Source organism: Pinus tabuliformis, chromosome 9 (genome assembly GCF_031772625.1).
Source record: "Pinus tabuliformis cultivar Carrire ecotype Pingquan chromosome 9, CPIR1, whole genome shotgun sequence".
In the NCBI taxonomy this organism is placed as follows: Eukaryota; Viridiplantae; Streptophyta; class Pinopsida; order Pinales; family Pinaceae; genus Pinus; species Pinus tabuliformis.
The window spans coordinates 1,284,270,295-1,284,294,433 of NC_142307.1; the positions used below are offsets into that span (position 1 = coordinate 1,284,270,295).

At 36.7% G+C, this 24,139-nt stretch overlaps 2 protein-coding genes across 2 annotated transcripts; both read left to right on the forward strand.

Moving 5' to 3' along the window:
- The first annotated feature begins 18,835 nt into the window (after positions 1–18,835).
- LOC149153256 (uncharacterized) lies at positions 18,836–19,417 on the forward strand. Its single transcript, XM_089443758.1, has one exon. It carries the CDS (start codon positions 18,836–18,838, stop codon positions 19,415–19,417), a length of 582 nt encoding a protein of 193 aa, XP_089299884.1.
- Positions 19,418–19,494: 77 nt separating this feature from the next.
- LOC149153257 (uncharacterized) lies at positions 19,495–20,715 on the forward strand. The gene has a single exon (XM_089443759.1). The coding sequence runs from the start codon at positions 19,495–19,497 to the stop codon at positions 20,713–20,715; it is 1,221 nt and encodes a 406-aa protein (XP_089299885.1).
- The last annotated feature ends 3,424 nt before the right edge of the window (positions 20,716–24,139 follow it).

Below are 24,139 nucleotides of genomic sequence, written 5' to 3' on the forward strand. Positions count from 1 at the left end.
AAATGATAAATTATAGTGCAGCAAATTTATTTGATAAATTATAGTGCAACAAAGTTTCCTTCATGTAGAGAAAAGTTCACGCACTTTTATGCAGAGAAAAGTTTATTCCATGTAGAGAAAAGTTCACGCACTTTATGCAGAGAAAAGTTTATTCCATGTAGAGAAAATTTCACGCACTTTTATGCAGAGAAAAGTTATTCCATGTAGAGAAAAGTTCACGCACTTTTATGAAGAGAAAAGTTTATTTCATGTAGAGAAAAGTTCACGCACTTTTATGCAGAGAAGAGTTTATTTCATGTAGAGAAATGTTCACGCACTTTTATGCAGAGAAAAATTTATTTCATGAAGAGAAAAGTTTACGCACTTTCATGCAGAGAAAAGTTCCCTTCATGCAAGAGAAAAGTTCACACACTTTCATGGTTGGTTCATGGTATTAGTCCGACAGTTTTTGATCCTATGGTTTTGGTCCGTGGTATTGCATCCAAAAGTGTTGATCTCACGCACTTTCATGGTTGGTTCATGGTATTAGTCTGACAGTTTTTGATCCTATGGTTTTGGTCTGTGGTATTGCATCCAAAAGTGTTGATCTCACGCACTTTCATGGTTGGTTCATGGTATTAGTCCGACAGTTTTTGATCCTATGGTTTTGGTCCGTGGTATTGCATCCAAAAGTGTTGATCTCACACACTTTCATGGTTGGTTCATGGTATTAGTCCAACAATTTTTTTTTTGATCCTATGGTTTTGGACCATGGTATTGAGAAAGGACTAAGGCTATAAAAGAGGAAGGAGATCATTTGGCAAAGCATTTTCTGAATTATTGAATATCTGATAAAGTGCTAGATCTGGAATATGGTGATTGGGTTATGGTGCAGATCTGGATCTGAATGAAGAAGGAACCTGAGCGTAAGGAGAAGGATAAGTTCTATTGATGGGTCAAAATCTTAAGGCTGGAATAGTGGTATCTCTATATGATTTTGATCTGTGATATGTGGCACATGCTTGATCTATAAATCTAATGATCTGGGTTAACTAATATCTAAATATTTGAAAGAATGAATTTATAGATCTAAATTATTGATGCATGTTTTATTGTACACATGTTATGATCTGGGTATGTCTGATGTATGGAACAACTGCAAAGTTATAAGGAAATATTTGCAGATCTGTATGCGGGTTGGCTTTGGTGAAAGCATTGATTCAGTATTGGATAAATCAGAGATTGATGATGCAAGTGTAGTTGATGGGTTTTTGATGTTCTTGGATCCAGTCTGAAAATTAATGAAAAGTGGTCATTGAAAGAAAAGAAGTAGGGGGTTGTAGCTCCCTTCCAGGAGAGACTGGAAAACGAGAGAGAGAGTTGTAGCTCTCTGCAGGTTGTAGCCTGCGTACTGGTAAAGGACTGCACCAGTACAAAACCATTGTAAAAGGAGTTTCTTATTAAAAGAAGATAGAGACATATTGCGGCAGGTGGTTTTCACCCACATTGGGTTTCCACCTTATATCTGGTGTTCTTTTGTGTGACTATTTGCTTTTCTTGTTCCTGCTCATTATTTTATGATACTGACATACAAAGTAATGATCAATATTTGAAGAATTATTCAAAGTATAAATAAGGAAGATATATTGAAAAGAATTTGATAATACTGATTCACCCCCCCTCTCAGTATTATTTCCAACATGCCTAAGGTAACTTTGTAAATCCCCTATGTACTTCAGCAAAGTGTCCTATGTCTGCAAATCTACACCGAACATCAGAGACCTTTTTCTGAATTCCTGGGTGTAATCTTGCACATTTTGACCTTTAAGTTGTCTAAAATTCTGCCAATTCATGATGGCTTTCTGCATATAAGCTAGAGGGTAGAATTGTCTTTTAATTGCAGCAATGAAATCATTCCAAGAAATTGAGATCTTACTGTGTTTTTTAATCTCCTCTTGGGTATTTGATTCCCATACAAGTGTTGCACCCTACATTCTCAAGGAAGCTAACTGAATCTTTATGTCATCCTCTTGAAGGTTTTGAATCTTGCAATAGACCTCCAACTGACGAATCCAATTATCAAGCTTCTCTGCATTCACTTCACCATTATACATGGGCAACTCAAATTTAACATCAAGTTTTAAAAAAGGTGATTTACCAGTTCCTTTTGAAGAATGATGATGAGTATGAGTAAGGGTAGTATTAGTGGAAGAGTGTGAAGATACTTGTGAAGAAGAAGATGAAGAAGATGGTGGAGAGGATGGAGGTTTTTCTCCATTCCCATTACCTCCTTTTCCATTAACTCCTCCTAAAGAGCCTTCTCCTTTGGGAGGTTTGGAACTTTCTCCTTGCAACATGTTATTCCTTTCTTCATAGAAGACCTTCACCATCTATGTCATATCAAAGAAAGCCTTTCTAACAGTCTTCTCATCTTCTATCATGTTTGTAGGTTCTCCTTCATGAGACATGATCTTTGGAGTCTCAACTACAACTTGAGGCTAAACTGGTGTTGGAGATTGTGGCAACCTTGCTCTTCTTCCCCTTGACCCAACTTCAAGGCTTCCAACCAGCTTTCCTTCACCTCTTTTGAGTTTTAACCTTGTAAGCATGACATAAACTTGCAAACAATTAAATCCTTCTTTCACAAAGAAAACCTAGTGCTCTGATACCAAATTGATCTGATTTAGAATATTAGTTTGCAGTGCTAAGATCTTCCTCAGATTATAAACAAAATGCTTTCATTGTGCTTAAGGATTCATGAATTTTTGCAAGTGAAAATGAAGAGTTTTTATGTTAATTTTATGAGAAATTTAACATAAACCAGAAACTGAACAACAACATATACGTACAGAACATCATCAAAAATACATTACAACAAGCACATGATAAAGGATTTCACCCCTCCTGGGCTACGTCTCCTTGGTCCAGCTTCCAATGGCTTGGGCCTCTCTATTATGCTAAAAAGTGTAAAAATATGTGTTTACAATGCTCAAATGCTTCTGAAACCTGCTCCAATCAGTCCATAATACTAAAAAATGGCTATCTAGCCTCTTTTTGCAACCAATTTGGTGGAAAATTGAAGAAGTTATGACTTCTCCTAGTTCTCCCACTATTCATTCCACAAATTACTCCACATCCGACAGAAACCCACAATTCCGCTCCAAAATCCACTAACTGAGCGAGAATTTTGCTGAGCAGCGGGCCATAATCCATCGGCACTGACTGTTCGTTGCAAATCACAGTCGGTGAAGTCTGGTGGGTCTTATTGTCTGTGAATGCAGCGATATGCGATTTGTGATTTGGTGGACCCGACGGGACATTAAACTAGAATTGATAATCCTCTCGCATCTGGGAACTTATCGCATTTCACCATCGGCGGAGAATCAACGACAATCATAAAGTAGGACTCTTCATTGTGTCCCGATTTTCGATTGCGATATCGCATCGCAACCTGGGTATGCTGGGGGTTGATTATCTTCAATGCTTCCCTTCGCCGATGTGTAGTTGCGATCGCATTGCAACCCGATACCTGTCGGGGCCAATTCTATAATACCTTTCTGCCTATCTTGCGAAGTGATATTTATGATATGCGGGGGCCAATGGTGGCCTGCCACTTGGTGCCTCCTCATTTGCTGAAGGAGCCAACCGCATCATCCAATCCTGCCATGTAAGCAAGTCAAATTTGAGCTTTGACTTGCTCTAACTTCTGCATATGAGCACAGATTTGAGTGTCACTCACATCATTGGAATCAGAATGATGAGCTCTTCGATTTAAAAGCGAAGTTTAAAAAATTCGGACACTTCGATTTTCGAGCATAATTTTGAGCACCTGATTAGTGGTGCTGCTGAAAATTGAAGAATTGGTATTTTGTGTTACTAATGGATACGGGCTCATAGAGATGGAACACTGGCAGTTACCTGTGATTGGAAAAGCATGTAGAACAAGTTTCCTGAGGAGGAAAGGGCTAAACTCAAGTGAGATAAGGCGTCAGGGTACTTGACTTGGTGGAATGAGACCTAAAAATATAGGTACCATAACATAGATGGATCATGTAGAGCCACGTGGTTAAAAGAGATATGTTAGAATGCCGAAAATGGAGAAATATGATTGCTCTGATTAACAGTGTTTTCTGATCCCATTTCAGCAAAAAAAGCATCTTCGGCGTAAATATACTTTAAATAGAAACACTATATATAGTTAGTTTTAATTAAAATCATTATAAAATATCACTAATCTTATTTTTCAAATAATATTTTCCACGAAAAAAATTATAATATGTACACCATATTAAAATAGATTTAGATAATAACAATAATTCATATTTTTAATCATGATATTTCAAAACATAAAATTAATAAACATATAAAAATTTAATTAATAAATCTATAATTAAAAATAAAAATATAAAAAATTTAAATATAAAAGTTTGAAACGTATAAATTAAAGGCATAGTCTAATTTATAGAGGAAATAGACTTTTTCACGGCAAAAGAATTTCCACAAACAATGTGATTTTTTGTTGTTTAAAATGCATTTTTGAATGAATAAATGGATTCAACTCCTTGAAAACCCCCTGGGAAATTAAACAACATAAACTCAAGTTTTTAAAAATCTCGGCTAGATCTTGGTTCAAATTAAAAAGAAAAAACGTCGCGAAAAAGGCCATTTCGTGAAAAAAGTCATTGATAATATATAGATAAAGATGATGTAATATCGCGAAAAAGACTACTTATCATCTATGGCCTTTTTAACATGATTTTGACTTATTATTTTTTCTTAATTTTTACCCAAAATTTAATCAATATTAAAGATTGGAACACATTGCATACAATAATATATTAAAATTATTTATTAAAGGAAAAGATATATTTATAAGCATTCAAAACAAAGCATTTGTAAAACTTTTCATCAAAATGACATTCAACATTCATTTTTAGGATATATAGTAAAATATAATGTGCTAAAATAAAAATATAGATTAATTTGTTTTACAAAAACGACTCCATAAGAAATCCTATCATGAAAATAATTTGCATAAGAAATCCCTACACCAATTATTTATCAAAATTTTATCAAAGCTATCAATAAACGTGTGGTTTTCTTTCTCAAAAATTGTTTGTACTGGTTCCTAACCATTCAAATATATTATAATTAACCCTTCAACAATATTATAATTGTTTGAAGAAGCAGATAAAGAGAATTTGGAAACCTAGCCCCTCATTGAAAAAAATTCAAAAATACATTAGTTCTTTGATTTTGCAAAAACAGCTATTGATAATAAAAAATTCATCAAAATATTCTTTCTTTTTTCACAAAAATGAGTACTTATTTTATTAAATCCACGTCCGTCCGTGCAAATACCTGGGAGAGTTACATTTCATGTTGCTCAAAAACTTCAGGATTAACCATATATCACTACAAGCCTAGAACTCAAATACATCAAAAATACCATGTCCCAATAGAAGTACTAGATGTCGAATAGACAAAATTGAAACAAAAACCAAAAAACATTTGAAGCTTGCCATTCAGAAACACATTCAATCATCAAGTGAGGTCGGACGATTGAGGTTAATGTCTCTAATTTGATCTGATTCTGGATTAACAGGTTTGGCATCTTTCAATTGTAGAACAGAAAGGATGCTCCTCAAAGCATCAACTTCATCCTCAAGATGTGAAATTCTTTGTTGAATGGCCATGATGAACTCCCCCGCATTGGCATCATGAACCCATTGTTGAAGCATCTTGACCTTCATATCATAGATTTCTGCAAATATCATTGAATGAGCTTCTATGCAGTTTTCACAAATTGTCGATGTTGAGGAATCAAATTCTTCAGAGCTATTTTCCATATTAACGACACACTATGAACATAAGCACCAAAGGGACATGAGGCAAGGAGAAACTGAATCTATCCTGTGAAGAGCAGTAGAGAGGACAAACCTTCGTAGGATTTGAGAAAACATTGTAATGAATTCTTGAGCTGGCAGCCCTTCAGAATTAACCTCTATGACTAAGAGAGACAAACAAATTCCCAGAATTCCCACCCAGAGATCCTCCATTGTAATTGCAACACAATTGCATAACCAACTTCTGAAATTTCCATTAAATCTTGATGCATGATTGCCCTATGTCACGTGAGGGAGAGAATATTTGTATGTGCCACATGATGCAAATGATTTTTCGTTGCCACGATAGCCTTATGGGAGTCCGCCAAAGGAAGAATGAAAAATTATGTCCATTCATATCCAAGACCGAAGCTAACCACAAGCGAAATTATTGAGAAACAAGATTGAGGGTGTGTCATATTCAGGACGAAAGGCACCATGGAAATGGGAAGGTGAAACACATCGACAGAGGGGTTATTGATATGGAGAGAAACATGTAGAACTATGGGCACCAAGGGAGTAATATAGGCAAGAGACATAGGGGAGGGCGAGACCCATCATAGCACAAATTGGGGGATTTAACAATAATCAATAATTCCATTTATTTCCGATTGGTCTTCTCCCAATAAGTAGGGTTTGTTGGCTAATATGTCAACATGAGAGTTGAGGGTTCAAAGACTTTGAAATAATGAATACTTAGAAAACAAAATTAGAATTTCTTTTATTTGATTAAATAAAAGTCAAAGCATATTATCCTTTGGAGGGTTATCCAATCTCACAAGGCAAATAACCAAGAAAGAGTCACCTAGAATAGTAATCTCATTGATCCCTCTTTTTCAAGCTAACATTAGGCCCATTTACAACTTGTACATGTATGCTTGATTGTTTGACTTGGAACCCATATCCCATGAGAATTTATCCATGATTATTCTTTCGAGATTGATCAAAATCCTTCCCACTCCTGCCACCCCATCATCAAAATATTATTAAAGGAAATAAATTATTTCAAAAAATTGCCAGGAAACAAATTATTTCACCAATAAATTTATTTGCGTGTTTGTGGTTCACTACACTAGAGATCGATACTAGCTACATCCACCAAAAACCCACCCATGTCTAGGTGTGCTAGTTATCTTTCATGTAGGAATTACTCCCTAGGAGCGAGATGTCAATTTCAATGCAACTGAAACTCGGGTGGGGACGATAAGAGTGACTCATCCCTCACCTGATCTACACCCACTTGACATTTCACTAGTAATATTGTGGAAGTAAACTATTAAAAATACTCTTCAAGATATATTTATAATACTTGGAGGGACACCATTAAGAATTAATTAACTGCCAAAGTTGTCATACTTGGAATTAAATGAAATATATGTGCAAAATCAATCCTCCTGCAAACTACAACTCAATCATTGACAAGATCATCTCTTTTCTCCCTTCATCAACAATTAATTACTAACATACATATACCAAGAGAAATACGACACAAGGATTGTAACATCCACAAAACTTACCACCCAAACATAGAGACACAAACCACTCAAAGCATCAAACACACAAACCATATTAAAGAAGAGAATGATAAGGTTATCTTAGACAAAGAAAACATAATTTAAATCCACCATAGAGTCTTTTAACAATGGCCAAATGCAGAAAAACAAAAACATTATTTAAAGCCACAAGTTCAACATAGAACCTTTTAAAACAATACAATGCAAAAAATGTCCCTACAAGCTTTTTGTATAATGGCTAGATTCAATTTTATGAACTCACCAGTGTCAATCGAAATCAACCAAAGATTGTATTATGTGACACCCCTATTGAAATTAATTCTTGCAAGACTCTATGGTCTTATGTTTACTTGTAAATATTCAAATTAGATATGTTGACCATGATGTCACGACTATAATTAATCATTGTGAATGGCATATGTAAATAATTGTGTACCATTATAAATAAATATTGTCTTATTTCGAAATGTTGAAGGAACTAGCATGAGAGTAATTAGGTTGCCTTGTTGTCAAGTGGTTGGAGTCTTAGGTAGTAGAAAAGTTAAGTGATAGTTGTCACAATTACAACTTCCATGATCCCCAAGATTCCAAGAGGAATAACCACCTCCATGGAGATAACATAATGAGAGATAAGTGCTATTCTAGATGGGGGAAAGAGGATATTATGATGGTTATCATTATTTTCTCTGACACTGTTGGAGAGAAAAACACTACTAGAGAAAAAAAAGAAAAAAAGAAGCTTTTGTTTGGAAAATATCCTAAGAAAAATGTGCAGACATGGAGAGAGAGGGCAGGATGCTGACTGATTCTGTAGGGGAAGGAGGAAGTACCATTGAACAAAGATAATTTATTGACAACAAAGGTTTTGAGGCTCATGGGGAGTAGTTGTGTGCCACTCATTGGTTGGGAGGAACATGCTTGTTCCTACAACATTTCCAAAAGACTAAGTAGTCAATATTATTGAGAGAAGTAAGTTAAAGAGTTTTCCAAAATAAACATTTGTAGGCTAAAAATTCATATATATATATATATATATGAATTTTTGTCCTGCAAATATTTATTTTAAAATGAACAATGGAAAAAAATATATGTAGGGCATGTAAGGAATACATTTAGTATTTAGTAACAAATAATTAGTGTTATTCATAAATGAATGCAATATTCTGATAGTAAATTAGGCATGAAGGCAAGCATTAAATAGTAATTTTTGGTATAAACTTTGTATGCATCATTGTAGGTAATGAATAAAATACAATGCATTTTGAGAGCATAGAAAGAGAAATAATGTTTTGCATGCAACAATAAATGTGCAATAATGTTCTTTAAAGTAAACACGGGTATGGTTATTTTCTAGATAAGAGGTTGGAAATTCCTAATTGGTATTCTACATTAATAGATTCTAAAGGTGTTAATACTTTCTTTGGATAAGAACACTTTTTTTTCTTACTAATGGAAACAATGAATAAATAGAAGAAACTTTGCAAATGATTTATTTATAAATTTCCATATAATTATACATAAAGGTTAAGTAGGTTTAGTATATTTATAGGTTTAGATACTCTCTAATAGCAATAATAAAACCTATTTGTACATGTTATTTATAACTACTTTCTTGTACCAAATCTACTTAGAAGAAATTCTAAGCTTGAATTTGGCTGAGAGTTATTGATTTTTTGAAATTGGTTGCTTCGAACACCAACACCTTTGAACTTCTCGATGACTTGCGAAAAGCGTTGGGAGCACTTGCCCTTGTGTTTATAGTAGCGTGAGTGGGGTTGAGTCCACACCAAGACTAACACAAATTGATCCACTTGTCTTTGTCAAGGAGATCATGGCTCATTAGGAACAATCATGTTTCTAATGATCTCGACGAAAGAAAAAAATGGTACAAGAATGAAACTAATATCTTAATATTTACACTAGAAAACCAAGCAACCCTATTTTAACATGTAAAACATATAATTGTTCAAGGGCCTAAAATGATAGTGTAAATATAGTCATTAGTAATAATTTGTTCTTATAGTACTTAATCCTTTTTTTTTACAAAAACAAGAATAATTTGCTATTAATTTTGTGCCCATTCACAATGAGAAACTTGAGGATTTACATCATGTTCCATTTGGATGAAAATTCTAAGAGAAGAGAAGGAGAATCCTCCAATAGGTCTAATTGATATTTGCTGCATTCCTTCTTTATGCCAAGGCTTAAACATAAACTACTATAAATTATACAAAATTTTCCAACTATTAAAATTCATTTACAAGGGATTCTCAAATATTCCTGAGGAGGGTCAAATCTTTCTAGGTTGTTGGAGTCTTCCTTATTCTATTGATTTTTCAAATATGCTAACTAAAGGCACAATCCTTCCATTTCATCTTTCATTCTTTGAATTTGAGAATGCTCGTTTTTCACAGTTCTAGACAGGTCAAGAATTTTCTACCCAAGCTCCAAGACCTCTGCAAACCAGTCTAGTGGAGGATGAGGGTAGAACTGACAGTTGTGTTTTATTGGATTGTGGGCATAATTTTGTTGAACGAGAGTGGTCTACCGAATGTTGGAGACTGAAATAGAATATCATTGCCTTCTTCAACTAGTTGGTGTTGAGAGAAAGGGGGAGGTGCTTCGAGTTGTCCTCGAGTCAATTTCTAGAAGAGATGCTATCTTTTTGTTAGCTGATTTGAGATGGGCCTTATATGCACATATGAGATGAGAACGAAAAAAGTGCTTGGACTTGCAAGTTGGAGAGACAAAGTTTGAATTTATAAGGGACCAATCTCTGGTTTGGAATACAGTTTGAACCATTAATATAATCACCCCAATTTGGAAGGTACCCTTCAACATGATCTTAGCGTATATAGGATGTTACCAGCAATTCATGATCTTCCATGTTTCCCTGATCTTGATTGGAGCCAATACTTGGAAAAGGAAATGATTTAAATCGATTATACAATGTACTAGGGATGAGGGAATGCAAAATGAGAAGCCATGATTTAACTCCAAGCCACATCAGATGAGAATACGAGTTGTATCTCTGGGAGAAGAGAACGTCCTCGAGGAAATAACTGCATACTAAAATTTCCCACAAAGGAACTTCACATAAGGACTGAGATGATATGAAATTTGTTTGAAGCCTCCCATTTTTACTTCCAATTCCAAGAAGGATATTCCACCTATGTGGGAACGTAAGCCAAGAAATACCCACTGATTGTTCATCATGTTCATGCTATGGGGAGAGTGAATTAGCAAGAATTTAAGTAGATGCATGGGATACTTCTCCAAGAGAGAGTATCATTATTCTTCATTTCCCCTTCTTCCAGATGGTAGGCTATATTGGCTTGCTCATCGGTTGTTTGATTCTAGTTGCAGAGGATATGATGGAAGGTTTTTTTAGCAAAAAAATCCAAGGTGTCAAGAATTCTACGAAGAAGGAGAGAAAGAGAATTATTCGAAGGGAGGGAAGACAAGCATAGATGGTGGATGATCAATAGAGAATCCCCCAACACTGTAATGGAGGGAATACCTAATTCCTTGGCTAATTGAAGCCCAAGGAGGATGCCATACATTTCTGCTGCATTGTTTGATCTCTTCCCCAGGCCCCAGGTGCACTTGATCTTCATTTCTCCAATGGGATTCGTGATAATACCTCCCCCTCCTTCCACCCCTAGTTTTGTTTTAGAGGCATAGTCATACAATATCAACCAGTTCAAGATGCGAGATAATCCTCATTAGATAATATAAGTTTCCATTGTGAAGAGAAGGGGTGTCTTAATCTTATATTTCTTGGGAAAATCACTCTTGGAGTGATGAGGCCCTTCAACCATTATTGCTTCCAAAGATCCAAACTAGAATCAGGGTTACTGGATTTTAGGTGGTTAGACTCCGCACAGAGTGAGAGATCCTTGACCGCTGCTTATTGAGGAGGTGTTTTTGTGTCTTTGAAAATGAGCCCATTTATTGTAAGCTAATTTTCCATCAATTGAAATTAGGAAGATAGGTCCAGATGAATTGGAAGTGTAGTTTACCTGTGAAGGAACCTACATAATGATTTGGATAATTAGTCAATAAATCAACAAATTCATTCGAAAAATTGATCTTGGGGTACAAGGGATCAATGACATATCCTAGACCTAGAGGGTATAAGGGCAATGCATGAACAAATGAGGTAGATATTATTTATCAAGGGAACACAAGGGGAAATGGGATTGCTAGTAATTCATCTTCATTTGAGATTTTTAGAGGTGAGAATATTTCTATGAATAAGCGTCCATCAACAAGAATTAACTTTAGGGATGGCATTGTTTGAACATATCTTCTTCCATAGGGATGATTTGGGGGGGGATATCTTCTTGGAAAAGGAGATCTTCATATCTTGCCTTTACAGTATAAACATGGTCTTCCAACCAAGATTATCATCCAAATCGTGATCGATGGGAGCAAAACCTGACAACTTACTTTTAAGAAAGTGGGCCAGATGTGCAAAGGTGGGGGGAAGATATCCAAACATCTAGTCAGACCAAGAGTGTGAATTAGACCATGCGTTGATCTTGGGCTAGATTGTGAATACCATGAAGAGATAGATAATGCTAAAGAGGGCGAAGATCATCACATTCTTTAAGGGGGGGTGATGGAGGATGGAGTTCGACCAAATGTTGAACTTCAATCCACTTCCTGGGGTCCAACTGATATGATTATTGATAAGAGGGGAGGAGGGTAGGATAAGTTTCCAGATAGGCAAGATGAATCTAGGAGGGGGATTGAGCCTGGAGGAGGAGTTGGATCTTAGATATTTTTTTTTCAGGACTCACACTCACCATGTTGTTGAGTTGTTCTTTAGGTTCCAAGATAATTTTTCTCCCATAGATTGATTCACCAATGCCAAATCTCTTATCCCTAGTCCTCCATGGTCCTTGGGAACTCTTATAGTCTTCCAATTGAAAAGGTGAATTTTTTTAGTGGAATATTTGCTTCCTTCCCAATGGAATGTCCAAATCACCTTACTAATTTCCTGTAGAATGAATATAGGGCTCAGGAGGGCCAAGAACTGGAAGATCGAAATCGCATATAGGACAGATTTGATGAGGGTGATTTGGCCTACCATAGTAAGCCAACGAGCACCCCACACATCAAGTTTTGATTTTATTTTCGAAAGGATCAGGCTCCAAGCCCGGGAGGTGAAGGATTTTTTACAAATAGGTATACCAAGATATTTAAAATCATTCCAGATTTCCATAGAGTTGAAGCCAAAGATGTTGCTGATTTGGTGCCACTTATCTATTGAAATATTCTAGGAGTAGATCTAATATTTGGAGGAATTTGCTAAACCTCCACAGGCCGATAGGAAATGATCAAGTAATTACTTTAATCTTTTTGTAATTGTGGGTGAGGCCCCTCTAAGAAAAATTATGTTGTCCACGAATTGGGAGTGATTGATGCTTTTTACATCTTGGGAAAATCAGATGCCTGGAATTTTTCCATTAGTTTGCTCGTGTTCCAATATTTTTCTAAGGGTGTCAACAACCAAAATATATAGAAAGGGTGAAAGAGACAACCTTGTCTCAGCCCCCTTGAAGCATTGAATATACTTGTTTCATGTCCATTTAATAAAGGGGTTATCTAGGGAGAACTGATGCACATGAATATCCAATGGATAAAGGTATCATTGAAACCCAATATTCTCAATACTTTAAACAAGAAGTTATGTTGAACTATTTCCAAGGAATTAGCGATGTCGAGCTCAATAACCATTCCCTTGTCCTCCCTTTCTCTGCTTGAGAAGATCGCTTCTTGAACCAGAATAATGTTATCGAAGATCTACCTTCCAAGGAAAAATATGCCTTGCTTTTCAGCAATCACATTAGGGAGGTATTTCTTCATCCTTTCAGTTGACAACTTCAAGATGATTTTATAAGAAACGTTACACAGAGAGATTGAGTGAAACCTTTGGAAAGAGGAAGGAATATATTCTTTAGGAATCAAAGCTAGGAAGGATGAATTGATACCTCCTCCCATGTGACCATTCTTCAAGGAACAGGTGATCATATAACAAAGAGCCCTTTTGATGAGGTCCCAAAAGAATTGGTAGAAGTGAGTTGAGAATCCATGAGTTCCAAGAGCCTTGTCAGGGCTGAAGGAGAAGACGATTTTTCTAATTTCTTCTTCAAAAGGAAGCTAAGTGAGGTGTGTATTAATTTCTTCTTATATGATGGGAAGGATATGTTCCAACATGAAATTCTTCGACTCTTCATTCAAAGGATCATCTTGTGAATATAATCTGTTGAAATGTGCTACAACCTCCTCCTTTAATTATTGAGAATCACTCATTGTTCTTCCATTAATGGTAAGTTTGATAATGGTCTTCTTATGATCCCTATTTTTGGCCTAATTGTGAAAATATTTGGTGTTCTTATCGCCCCCTTGCAGCCAAACACTGCAAGACTTTGGTCTCCAGTATTTTTATTCCTCCCTCATTAGAGCATGATATTTATTGAACATGTGTTTATCTTGTTTTATTTGCTCCTTTTTTACCAGCTTAGATTCCATAATGGAGTGGAGCTGGCTGATTGATTCCTTCATTTTTTGAATTTATTTTTGTTTTTCATATTTAATAGAACGAGCCCGATTATTAAGTCAGATTTTTAACCTTTTGGGTTTCTTCTCCTAGATTGTGATGGGGCTTCTTGTTACCCATTGTTCCATGATTGAGCAACGGTTTCATAGAAATCCGATTGCTGAAGCCAAAGAGGACTAAATCGGAAGGTGATGGGTCCAACATTCTAGATGGAAGGTAGATGAAGGTGAATGGGGCGATGGTATGAGCCGTTCCATGGAATGATGGAGGAGGAGATGGTTAAATTTTGACGAAGAAATATATCTAAGATGAGAAATCAGTAAAGCTTGACAACTGTATGATTGTGGCCCACCCTTTTATTTGACCAAGTATATTTGAATTTAGAGGGCTTTATGTCTAAAATATTAGATGAATAGATGAGATCCTCCATATTCTCTTGAAAGGGGTATCTAACAGTAAACCCACCAATTTTCTTTTCCCAATTATACAAATTTGTATTAATGTCTCCCACAAATATGCATGTAGTATTTTTTTTCGAGTTTCCCAAGTTGCATAGAGATACCTTGCATTCTTGCTAATACCTGAAATGAAAAGGCATGTAGATGTTGATTACAAGACATACTTGATTGGATGAGAGATCAATGAATTCTGAGTCCAACCAATGTGTATTTGAGATTGAATCAATCAAGCGAACTTGGAGGGGATCCCATAGAGTGTAGATTCCTCTAGAATCTCCTCTTCCGCTAACTACTACTATACTACTTTTATACCACAAATAATAATGGTAAGATAATGCTCCTTATTCTTCCAGCTTCATCTATTGAATAAAAACTATGGAGGGATTCTCTTTTCTAATTAATGAGAACACTTTTGGTCTTCTTTTCTCAGACCCCATCCCTCGATAGTTCCAGGAGAGAAAAATCATTACTTAGATTTGGAAGGGCCCCTTTATTTGGGGTAGTGCCTATGTTTATTTTGGACCCTTTGCCTCTATTTCCTCCCATCTGGATGTGTTTAAGGGTGGGATGATGATCCAGTTATTTTTCTTTTTTCGGTCTGTTCAATTCTTCTTTCTCTATTAGATTCCCTTCCATACTGCTGGATCTATGTTATTTCCCTGAAGTTTTCTCAGTTTCATATCTTTCTTCTGCTAAGCTCGTGAAGGGAGCACCTGCAAATCCATCTATTGGGGAAATAAAATCCTCCCCATGATGTAAGGAATCCTCCTGACTCATGTCAGATTCGCTCTAAGAATTTGATGTAGAAATGTTTTTTATCGGACCCTGATGAGAAAGTTGGGCAAGAGGGGGATCTTTCAAACGAGGACCAAATGATGGGATCTCACCTTCTTGTGGCTTAGTGGATATCACATCAAATTTGTTCCTGGAGGACAGATGAGAATTGGATATGTTTGAACCCTCCCCAGGTTCACCGGGACGACCCTTGGGGGAGGATGAGCCTACCTCATTCCCTGTGACTTGATTTTGTTGGGGAGTAGAGGGTGGATAGTACTTCATTGCCATGATAGCCTTGTGGGAGTTCGCCAAAGGAAGAATGAAAAATTATGTCCATTCATATCCAAGACCGAAGCTAACCACAGGCGAAATTATTGAGAAACAAGATTGAGGGTGTGTCATATTCAGGATGAAAGGCACCATGGAAATGGGAAGGTGAAACACATCGAGAGAGGGGTTATTGATATGGAGAGAAACATGTAGAACTATGGGCACCAAGGGAGTAATATAGGCCAAGAGACATAGGGGAGGGCGAGACCCATCATAGCACAAATTGGGGGATTTAACAATAATCAATAATTCCATTTATTTCCGATTGGTCTTCTCCCAATAAGTAGGATTTGTTGGCTAATATGTCAACATCAGAGTTGAGGGTTCAAAGATTGTGAAATAATGAATACTTAGAAAACAAAATTAGAATTTCTTTTATTTGATTGAATAAAAGTCAAAGCATATTATCCTTTGGAGGGTTATCCAATCTCACAAGGCAAATAACCAAGAAAGAGTCACCTAGAATAGTAATCTCATTGATCCCTCTTTTTCGAGCTAACATTAGGCCCATTTACAACTTGTACATGTATGCTTGATTGTTTGACTTGAAACCCATATCCCATGAGAATTTATCCATGATTATTCTTTCGAGATTGATCAAAATCCTTCCCACTCCTGCCACCCCATCATCAAAATATTATTAAAGGAAATAAATTATTTCAAAAAATTGCCAGGAAACAAATTATTTTGCCAATAAATTTATTTGTGTGTTTGTGGTTCACTATACCAGAGATCAATACTAGCTACATCCACCAAAAACCCACCCATGTCTAGGTGTGCTAATATCTTTCATGTAGGAATTACTCCCTAGGAGCGAGATGTAAATTTCAATGCGACTAAAACTCGGTTGGGGAGGATAAGAGTGACTCATCCCTCTCCTGATCTACATCCACTCGACATTTCACTAGTAATATTGAGGAAGTAAACTATTAAAAATACTCTTCAAGATATATTTATAATACTTGGAGGGACACCATTAAGAATTAATTAACTGCCAAAGTTGTCATACTTGGAATTAAATGAAATATATGTGCAAAATCAATCTTCCTACAAACTACAACTCAATAATTGACAAGATCATCTCTTTTCTCCCTTCTTCATCAACAACTAATTACTAACATACATATACCAAGAGAAATATGACACAAGGATTGTAACATCCGCAAAACTTACCATCCAAACACAGACACACAAACCACTCAAAGCATCAAACGCGCAGACCATATTAAAGAAGAGAATGATAAGGTTAGCTTAGACAAAGAAAACATAATTTAAATCCACCATAGAGTCTTTTAACAATGGCCAAATGCAAAAAAACAATAACATTATTTAAAGCCACAAGTTCAACACAAAACCTTTTAAAACAACACAATGCAAAAAATGTCCCTACAAGCTTTTTGTATAATGGTTAGATTCAATTTTATGAACTCACCAGTGTCAATCGAAATCAAACAAAGGTTGTATTATGTGACAACCCTATTGAAATTAATTCTTGCAAGACTCTATGGTCTTATGTTTACTTGTAAATATTCAAATTAGATATATTGACCATGATGTCACGACTATAATTAATCATTGTGAATGGCATATGTAAATAATTGTGTCCCATTATAAATAAATATTGTCTTATTTCGAAATGTTGAAGGAACTAGCATGAGAGTAATTAGGCTGCCTTGTTGTCAAGTGGTTGGAGTCTTAGGTAGTAGAAACGTTAAGTGATAGTTGTCACAATTACAACTTCTATTATCCCCAAGATTCCAGGAGGAATAACCACCTCCATGGAGATAACATAATGGGAGATAAGTGCTATTCTAGATGGGGGAAAGAGGATATTACGATGGTTATCATTATTTTCTCGGACACTGTTGGAGAGAAAAACACTACTAGAGAAAAAAGAAAAAAAGAAGCTTTTTTTTGAAAAATATCCTAAGAAAAATGTGTAGACATGGAGAGAAAGGGCAAGACGCTGACTGATTCTATAGGGGAAGTAGGAAGTACCATTGAACAAAGATAATTTATTGACAACAAAGGTTTTGAGGCTCTTGGGGAGTAGTTGTGTGCCACTCATTGGTTGGGAGGAACATGCCTGTTCCTACAACATTTCCAAAAGACTAAGTAGTCAATATTATCAAGATAAGTAAGTTAAAGAGTTTTCCAAAATAAACATTTGTAGGCTAAAAATTCATTATATATATATATATATATATATATATATATATATATATATATATATATATGAATTTTTGTCTTGCAAATGTTTATTTTAAAATGAACAATGGAAAAGCATTGCAAGTTGAAATGGAAACTAGAGATATTACTCCAACTTTTCTTAACAAAGAAGTTAAAATAAAATTCTCATCATTTCGATCTTTCAGAATGGAGGAAGAGTATTGGAGAATCAAATCACGAAGTCTGTGGTTGAAGGCAGGCGACCGGAACACTTCTTTCTTCCACCGACAATATCGAGCAAGAATCTCCATAAACCATATCTCTGAAATTACAACAGTAGAGGGGCAGATCTGCAAAGGGTTCAGCCAGATAAAAGAGGCAGTTGAAAGACATTTCAAACATCTCTACACCGTAGACATCCAATCTAACGAGGAAGAAATTACTAATCTCCTCTCCAACATTCCTCTCCTGGTCAACGCTGAAGACAACTCTGTTCTCACTAAACCCATCACTGAAGAAGAAATCATAAAAGTCATCTGGTCCATGGAATCGGAGAAGGCCCCTGGGCCTGATGGATTCACAATTCACTTTTATAAAACTTACTGGGACATCATCAAAGCAGACCTTCTAAAGATGATAAAAGGATTCATGAAAAAAGCCAAAGTAGGAGGAGGAACTAATTCCACCTACCTCGCCCTTATCCCTAAAGAAACCAATCCCGAAACCTTCGTCAGATTCAGGCCCATATCGCTTTGCAACGCCTCCTATAAAATTCTAGAAAAGCTCCTAGCAAACAGGATCAAGCCTTTGCTCAACAGGCTGATCTCAAGCAATCAAGGTGGCTTCGTAGAAGGCAGGCACATCCTGGATAATGTCATTCAAGTTCAGGAGATAATTCACTCAAGCAAACAGCGAAAAGAAAAAGGCATGCTGATAAAACTCGACATGGCCAATGCGTTTGACCGAGTCAATCGCGCCTTCCTCTACAAAGTCCTCCACTCCTATTGCTTCTCCCCCCATTTCGTCAATCTCATCTCTTCTTGTACTGACAACCCCTAGATAGCCCCTCTAGTAAACGGTCGCCCTACTCCTTTTTTCCAAGCCCAGGGAGGCCTTAGGCAAGGATGCCCGCTCTCTCCCTTCTTGTACATCCTGATGGCGGATTCTCTCAGCAGAAAGCTAACAGCTGAAAAAGTCTCAGGCTCCCTCCCTGGCCTAAAACCGTCCAATACCTCTCCAGCTCAGAACCACGCACTTTTTGCAGATGATCCGCTCCTCGTGGGAGGCGCCTATGTTAGAATAGCTAAAGCTTTTGACTCTGTCCTAAAATGTTATTGCAGGGTCTCTGGAGCCTCAATCAATGAACGAAAAAGTGAAATCTATGGATGGAACACTGGCCAGCAAGAGCTTACACGTATCTCCAATATTCTTGGCTTCAACGGACATGCCCATTGGGAGAAGATTAAATACCTCGGCCTTCCCATCACTAACTGTTTCAACAAGAGGTCACTGTGGACTGAAATTATCAGCAAAATTAAATCAAAAATCTCAGGTTGGGGAGGTTATTGGCTCACAAAAGGAGGCAAGGTCACCCTAATCAAGGTGGTGTTATTTGCGCTCCCAATTTACCAGGCAGCCTTCCTTCTCGCCCCAAAAAGTGTGACAGATCAAATTTCCAAAATTCTTCGTGACTTCCAGTGGCAGGGGGGAAAGGAAACCAACACAAATTTCATCTAGTGAAATGGGATATGGTCAAACGCTCAACTTCTAAGGGAGGCTTGCAAATCCGCGACCCTGCATTAGTCAACCTAGCGATGGGAGGCAAAATCATGTGGAATGTTTTCAAAGACCCCAACCATCCTGTCAGCGAAACGTTGAAGTTGAAGTATGCCCACAAGGTGCCGCTCAGAAATCTGCAAGCAAGCCAAACAAGTCTCAGCACACAGGTATGGCGATTATGCAGTAAAAGTCTGGACTTTTTCAAGGGAAAGGCATACAGGATCCCAGGCAACGGAAAGCAAACAAATATGTGGCACGATCGTATAATGGATCGAGACCCCCTCGCAGAAAATGAAGAAATCGCAGAACTGAAAAATTGGCTTGAATGCACTGGGATAAACAACGTTTATGAATTATCCAAATGGGATAGCCATGACGATTGGCAAGGTTGGGACTTCTTTGGAGTTCCAGATCGTATAAACCAGCAAAAACACGTCCATGAAGAACTGTTGGAAGAAGCGGCCCCAGTGAACAGGAAAATAAATGATAGGTGGGGGTGGGGGAAATCTAGAAGCTACACAACAGCAGAAGCCTACAACGCTTTCCAGCCAATCAGGAACAACAGTAAATCTCCGGAGTTCTGGAGGAAAGTTTGGGATCCGCTAGCTTTACCTAAAGTAAGTTTCTTCTTTTGGACACTGATTCACAACAAGTTGTTAACAGGAGACAATCTGATGAAAAAAAGCATAGCTGGGCCGCATAGATGTGAGTTGTGTAGAAGCAGCTCAGAAACAACGAAGCATCTCTTCATGGAATGTAATTTTGCTAAAGAAGTTTGGAGACTCATTCTCCATGAGCTACAAATTACAGTCCCCCAATATAACTCTGTAGCAGACCTATTCGATGCATGGAATCAATGTTATCCTAACAAAATCCCCAACAAATCATTTTGGAGAAAAGTCTGGAATGCTATCCCCAAATATGTATGCTGGCAGATATGGTTGACCCGGAATGATCTGATTTTCAATGAAAAACAACAAGTTCCTTTCTCGGCAGCGGTAAAGGCCAAAGCCTTCCTCCTGGAAGCAGCTCAGCAACAATATTTTTCAGATGACGCTTTACTTCTCCCTGAAGAAGAGAGGTGGCTGGGCCCCCTTTCCCCCTTCCCTCGAAAGAAATTATCAGCCCCACAAGCAGCGAATCTGGAATGGCGCAAAAGAGACTCCGAAGCTACTATTCAAGAATGGTGGCAAAATCAAAAAATTACCACGATTTTCTTCGACGGAGCCTCCAAAGGTAATCCTGGGACAGCATGAGGAGGAGGGGTCATCTATGCCCCGGACGGATCAAGAAGGGACAGTTTCTGCTGGGGCATCGGGCAGAAAACCAACAATCAAGCAGACATTCAAGGCCTGCTCAAAGCTTGTCAAATAGCCAGAGAGAGAGGAGACAAAGAATTCCAAGCTTTTGGAGACTCAGAGATCCTAATAAAAAATTTAAACATGGGCAAATTGTTCACCAATGCAAGCCTCAACAAAACTCTGAACAGATTAAAGAGAATCCTGCTTGACTTCGATTCCTACAAATTCCTTCATATCCTCAGAAATTTGAACAGCGAAGCAGACCTGTTAGCAAACAAAGGTTGCACTCTTGGGAAAGGGCAGCTCCTCATAAATGACGAAAGTTCATTCCATCCTTGTAATCCATGAGCAATCTGCATTTTGTAATAGTACAAGAAACAGAAACAGAAGCAATGTAATGATGGTTGCCATGGCGTAAGTCCAATCTTTTCCTCAATAAAAAATCATACCCGTTTTAGTTAAAAAAAAAGATGAACAATGGAAAAAATATATGTAGGGCATGTAAGGAATACATTTAGTATCTAGTAATAAATAATCAGTGTTATTCATAAATGAATGCAATATTCTGATAGTAAATTAGGCATGAAGGAAAGCATTAAATAATAATTTTTGGTATAAGCTTTGTATGCATCATTGTAGGTAATGAATAAAATACAATGCATTTTGAGAGCATAGAAAGAGAAATGATGTTTTGCATGCAACAATAAATGTGCAATAATGTTCTTTAAATTAAACACGGGTATGGTTATTTTCTAGATAAGAGGCTGGAAATTCCTAATTCGTATTCTACATTAATAGATTCTAAAGGTGTTAATACTTTCTTTGGATAAGAACACTTTTTTTTTTCTTAGTAATGGAAACAATGAATAAATAGAAGAAACACTGCAAATGATTTATTTACACATTTCCATATAATTATACATAAAGGTTAAGTAGGTTTAGTATATTTATAGGTTTAGATACTCTCTAATAGCAATAATAAAACCTATTTGTACATGTTATTTATAACTACTTTATTGTACCAAATCTACTTAGAAGAAAATCTAAGTTTGAATTTGGCTGAGAGTTATTGATGTTTTGAAATTGGTTGCTTCGAACACCAACACCTTTGAACTTCTCGACGACTTGCAAAAAGTGTTGGGAGCACTTGCCCTTGTGTTTATAGTAGCGTGAGTAGGGTTAAGTCCACACCAAGACTAATGCAAATTGATCGACTTGTCTTTGTCAAGGAGATCATGGCTCATTAGGAACAATCATGTTTCTAATGATCTCGACGAAAGAAAAAAATGGTACAAGAATGAAACTAATATCTTAATATTTACACTAGAAAACCAAGCAACCCTATTTTAACATGTAAAACATATAATTGTTCAAGGGCCTAAAATGATAGTGTAAATATAATCATTAGTAATAATTTGTTCTTATATGACTTAATCCTTTTTTTTTACAAAAAAAGAACAACTTGCTATTAATTTTGTGCCCATTCACAATGAGAAACTTAAGGATTTACATCATGTTCCATTTGGATGAAAATTCTAAGAGAAGAGGAGGAGAATCCTCTAATAGGTCTAATTGATATTTGCTGCATTCCTTCTTTATGCCAAGGCTTAAACATATACTACTATAAATTATACAAAATTGGCCAGCTATTAAAATTCATTTACAAGGGATTCTCAAATATTACTGAGGATGGTCAAAGGTTTCTAGGTTGTTGGAGTCTTCCTTATTCTATTGATTTTGCAAATATGGTAACTAGAGGCACAATCCTTCCATTTCATCTTTCATTCTTTGAATTTGAGAATGCTCGTTTTTCACATTTCTAGACAGGTCAAGAATTTTCTACCCAAGCTCCAAGACCTCTGTAAACCAGTCTAGTGGAGGATGAGGGCAAAACTGACAGTTGTGTTTTATTGGACTGTGGGCATAATTTTGTTTAACGAGAGTGGTCTACCTAATGTTGGAGACTGAAATAGAATATCATTGCCTTCTTCAATTGGTTGGTGTTGAGAGAAAGGGGGAGGTGCTTCGAGTTGTCCTCGAGTCAATTTCTAGAAGAGATGCTATCTTTTTGTTAGCTGATTTGAGATGGGTCTTATATGCACATATGAGATGAGAACCAAAAAAGTGATTGGACTTGCAAGTTGGAGAGACAAAGTTTGAATTTATAAGGGACCAATCTCTGGTTTGGAATATATTTTGAACCATTAATATAATCACCCCAAGTTGGAAGGCACCCTTCAACATGATCTTAGTGTATATAGGATGTTTCCAGTAATTCATGATCTTCCATGTTTCCTTGGTCTCAATTGGAACCAATACTTGGAAAAGGAAACGATTTAAGTTGATTATACAATGTACTAGGGATGAGGGAATGCAAAATGAGAAGCCATGATTTAACTCCAAGCCACATCAAATGAGAATATGAGTTGGATCTTTGGACGAAGAGAACGTCCTCGAGGAAATAACTGCATACTGAAATTTCCCACAAAGGAACTTCACACAAGGATTGAGATGATATGAAATTTGTTTGAACCCTCCCATTTGTACTTCCAATTCCAAGAAGGATATTCCACCTATGTGGGAATGTAAGCCAAGAAATACCCACTGATTGTTCATTATGTTCATGCTATGGGGAGAGTGAATTAGCAAGAATTTAAGTAGATGCATGGGATACTTCTCCAAAAGAGAGTATCATTATTCTTCATTTCCCCTTCTTCCAGATGGTAGGCTATATTGGCTTGCTCATCGGTTGTTTGATTCTAGTTGCAGAGGATATGATGGAAGGTTTTTTTAGCAAAAAAATCCAAGGTGCCAAGAATTCTACAAAGAAGGAGAGAAAGAGAATTATTCGAAGGGAGGGAAGACAAGCATAGATGGTGGATGATCAATAGACAATCCCTCAACACTGTAATGGATGGAATACCTAATTACTTGGCTAATTGAAGCCCAAGGAGTATGCCATTCATTTCTGCGGAATTTTTTGATCTCTTCCCTAGGCCCTAGGTGCACTTGATCTTCATTTCTCCATTGGGATTCGTGATAATACCTCCCCCTCCTTCCAGCCCTAGTTTTGTTTTAGAGGCATAGTCATAAAATATCAACCAATTATTTTGATGCATTTTCCATGTGAGAAAATCCTCATTAGATAATATAAGTTTCCATTGTGAAGAGAAGGGGTGTCTTAATATGATATTTCTTGGGAAAATTACTCTTGAAGTGATGAGGCCCTTCAACCATTATTGCTTCCAAAGATCCAAACTAGAATCAAGGTTACTGGATTTTAGGTGGTTAGACTCCGCACAGAGTGAGAGATCCTTGACAGTTGCTTATTGAGGAGGTGTTTTTGTGTCTTTGAAAATGATCTCGTTTATTGTAAGCT

What these genes read in the sequence shown, in the direction of transcription:
- LOC149153257 (XM_089443759.1), top strand. Translation starts at nt 19,495, where the DNA reads ATGGGAGGCAAAATCATGTGGAATGTTTTCAAAGACCCCAACCATCCT.
- LOC149153256 (XM_089443758.1), top strand. Translation starts at nt 18,836, where the DNA reads ATGGCGGATTCTCTCAGCAGAAAGCTAACAGCTGAAAAAGTCTCAGGC.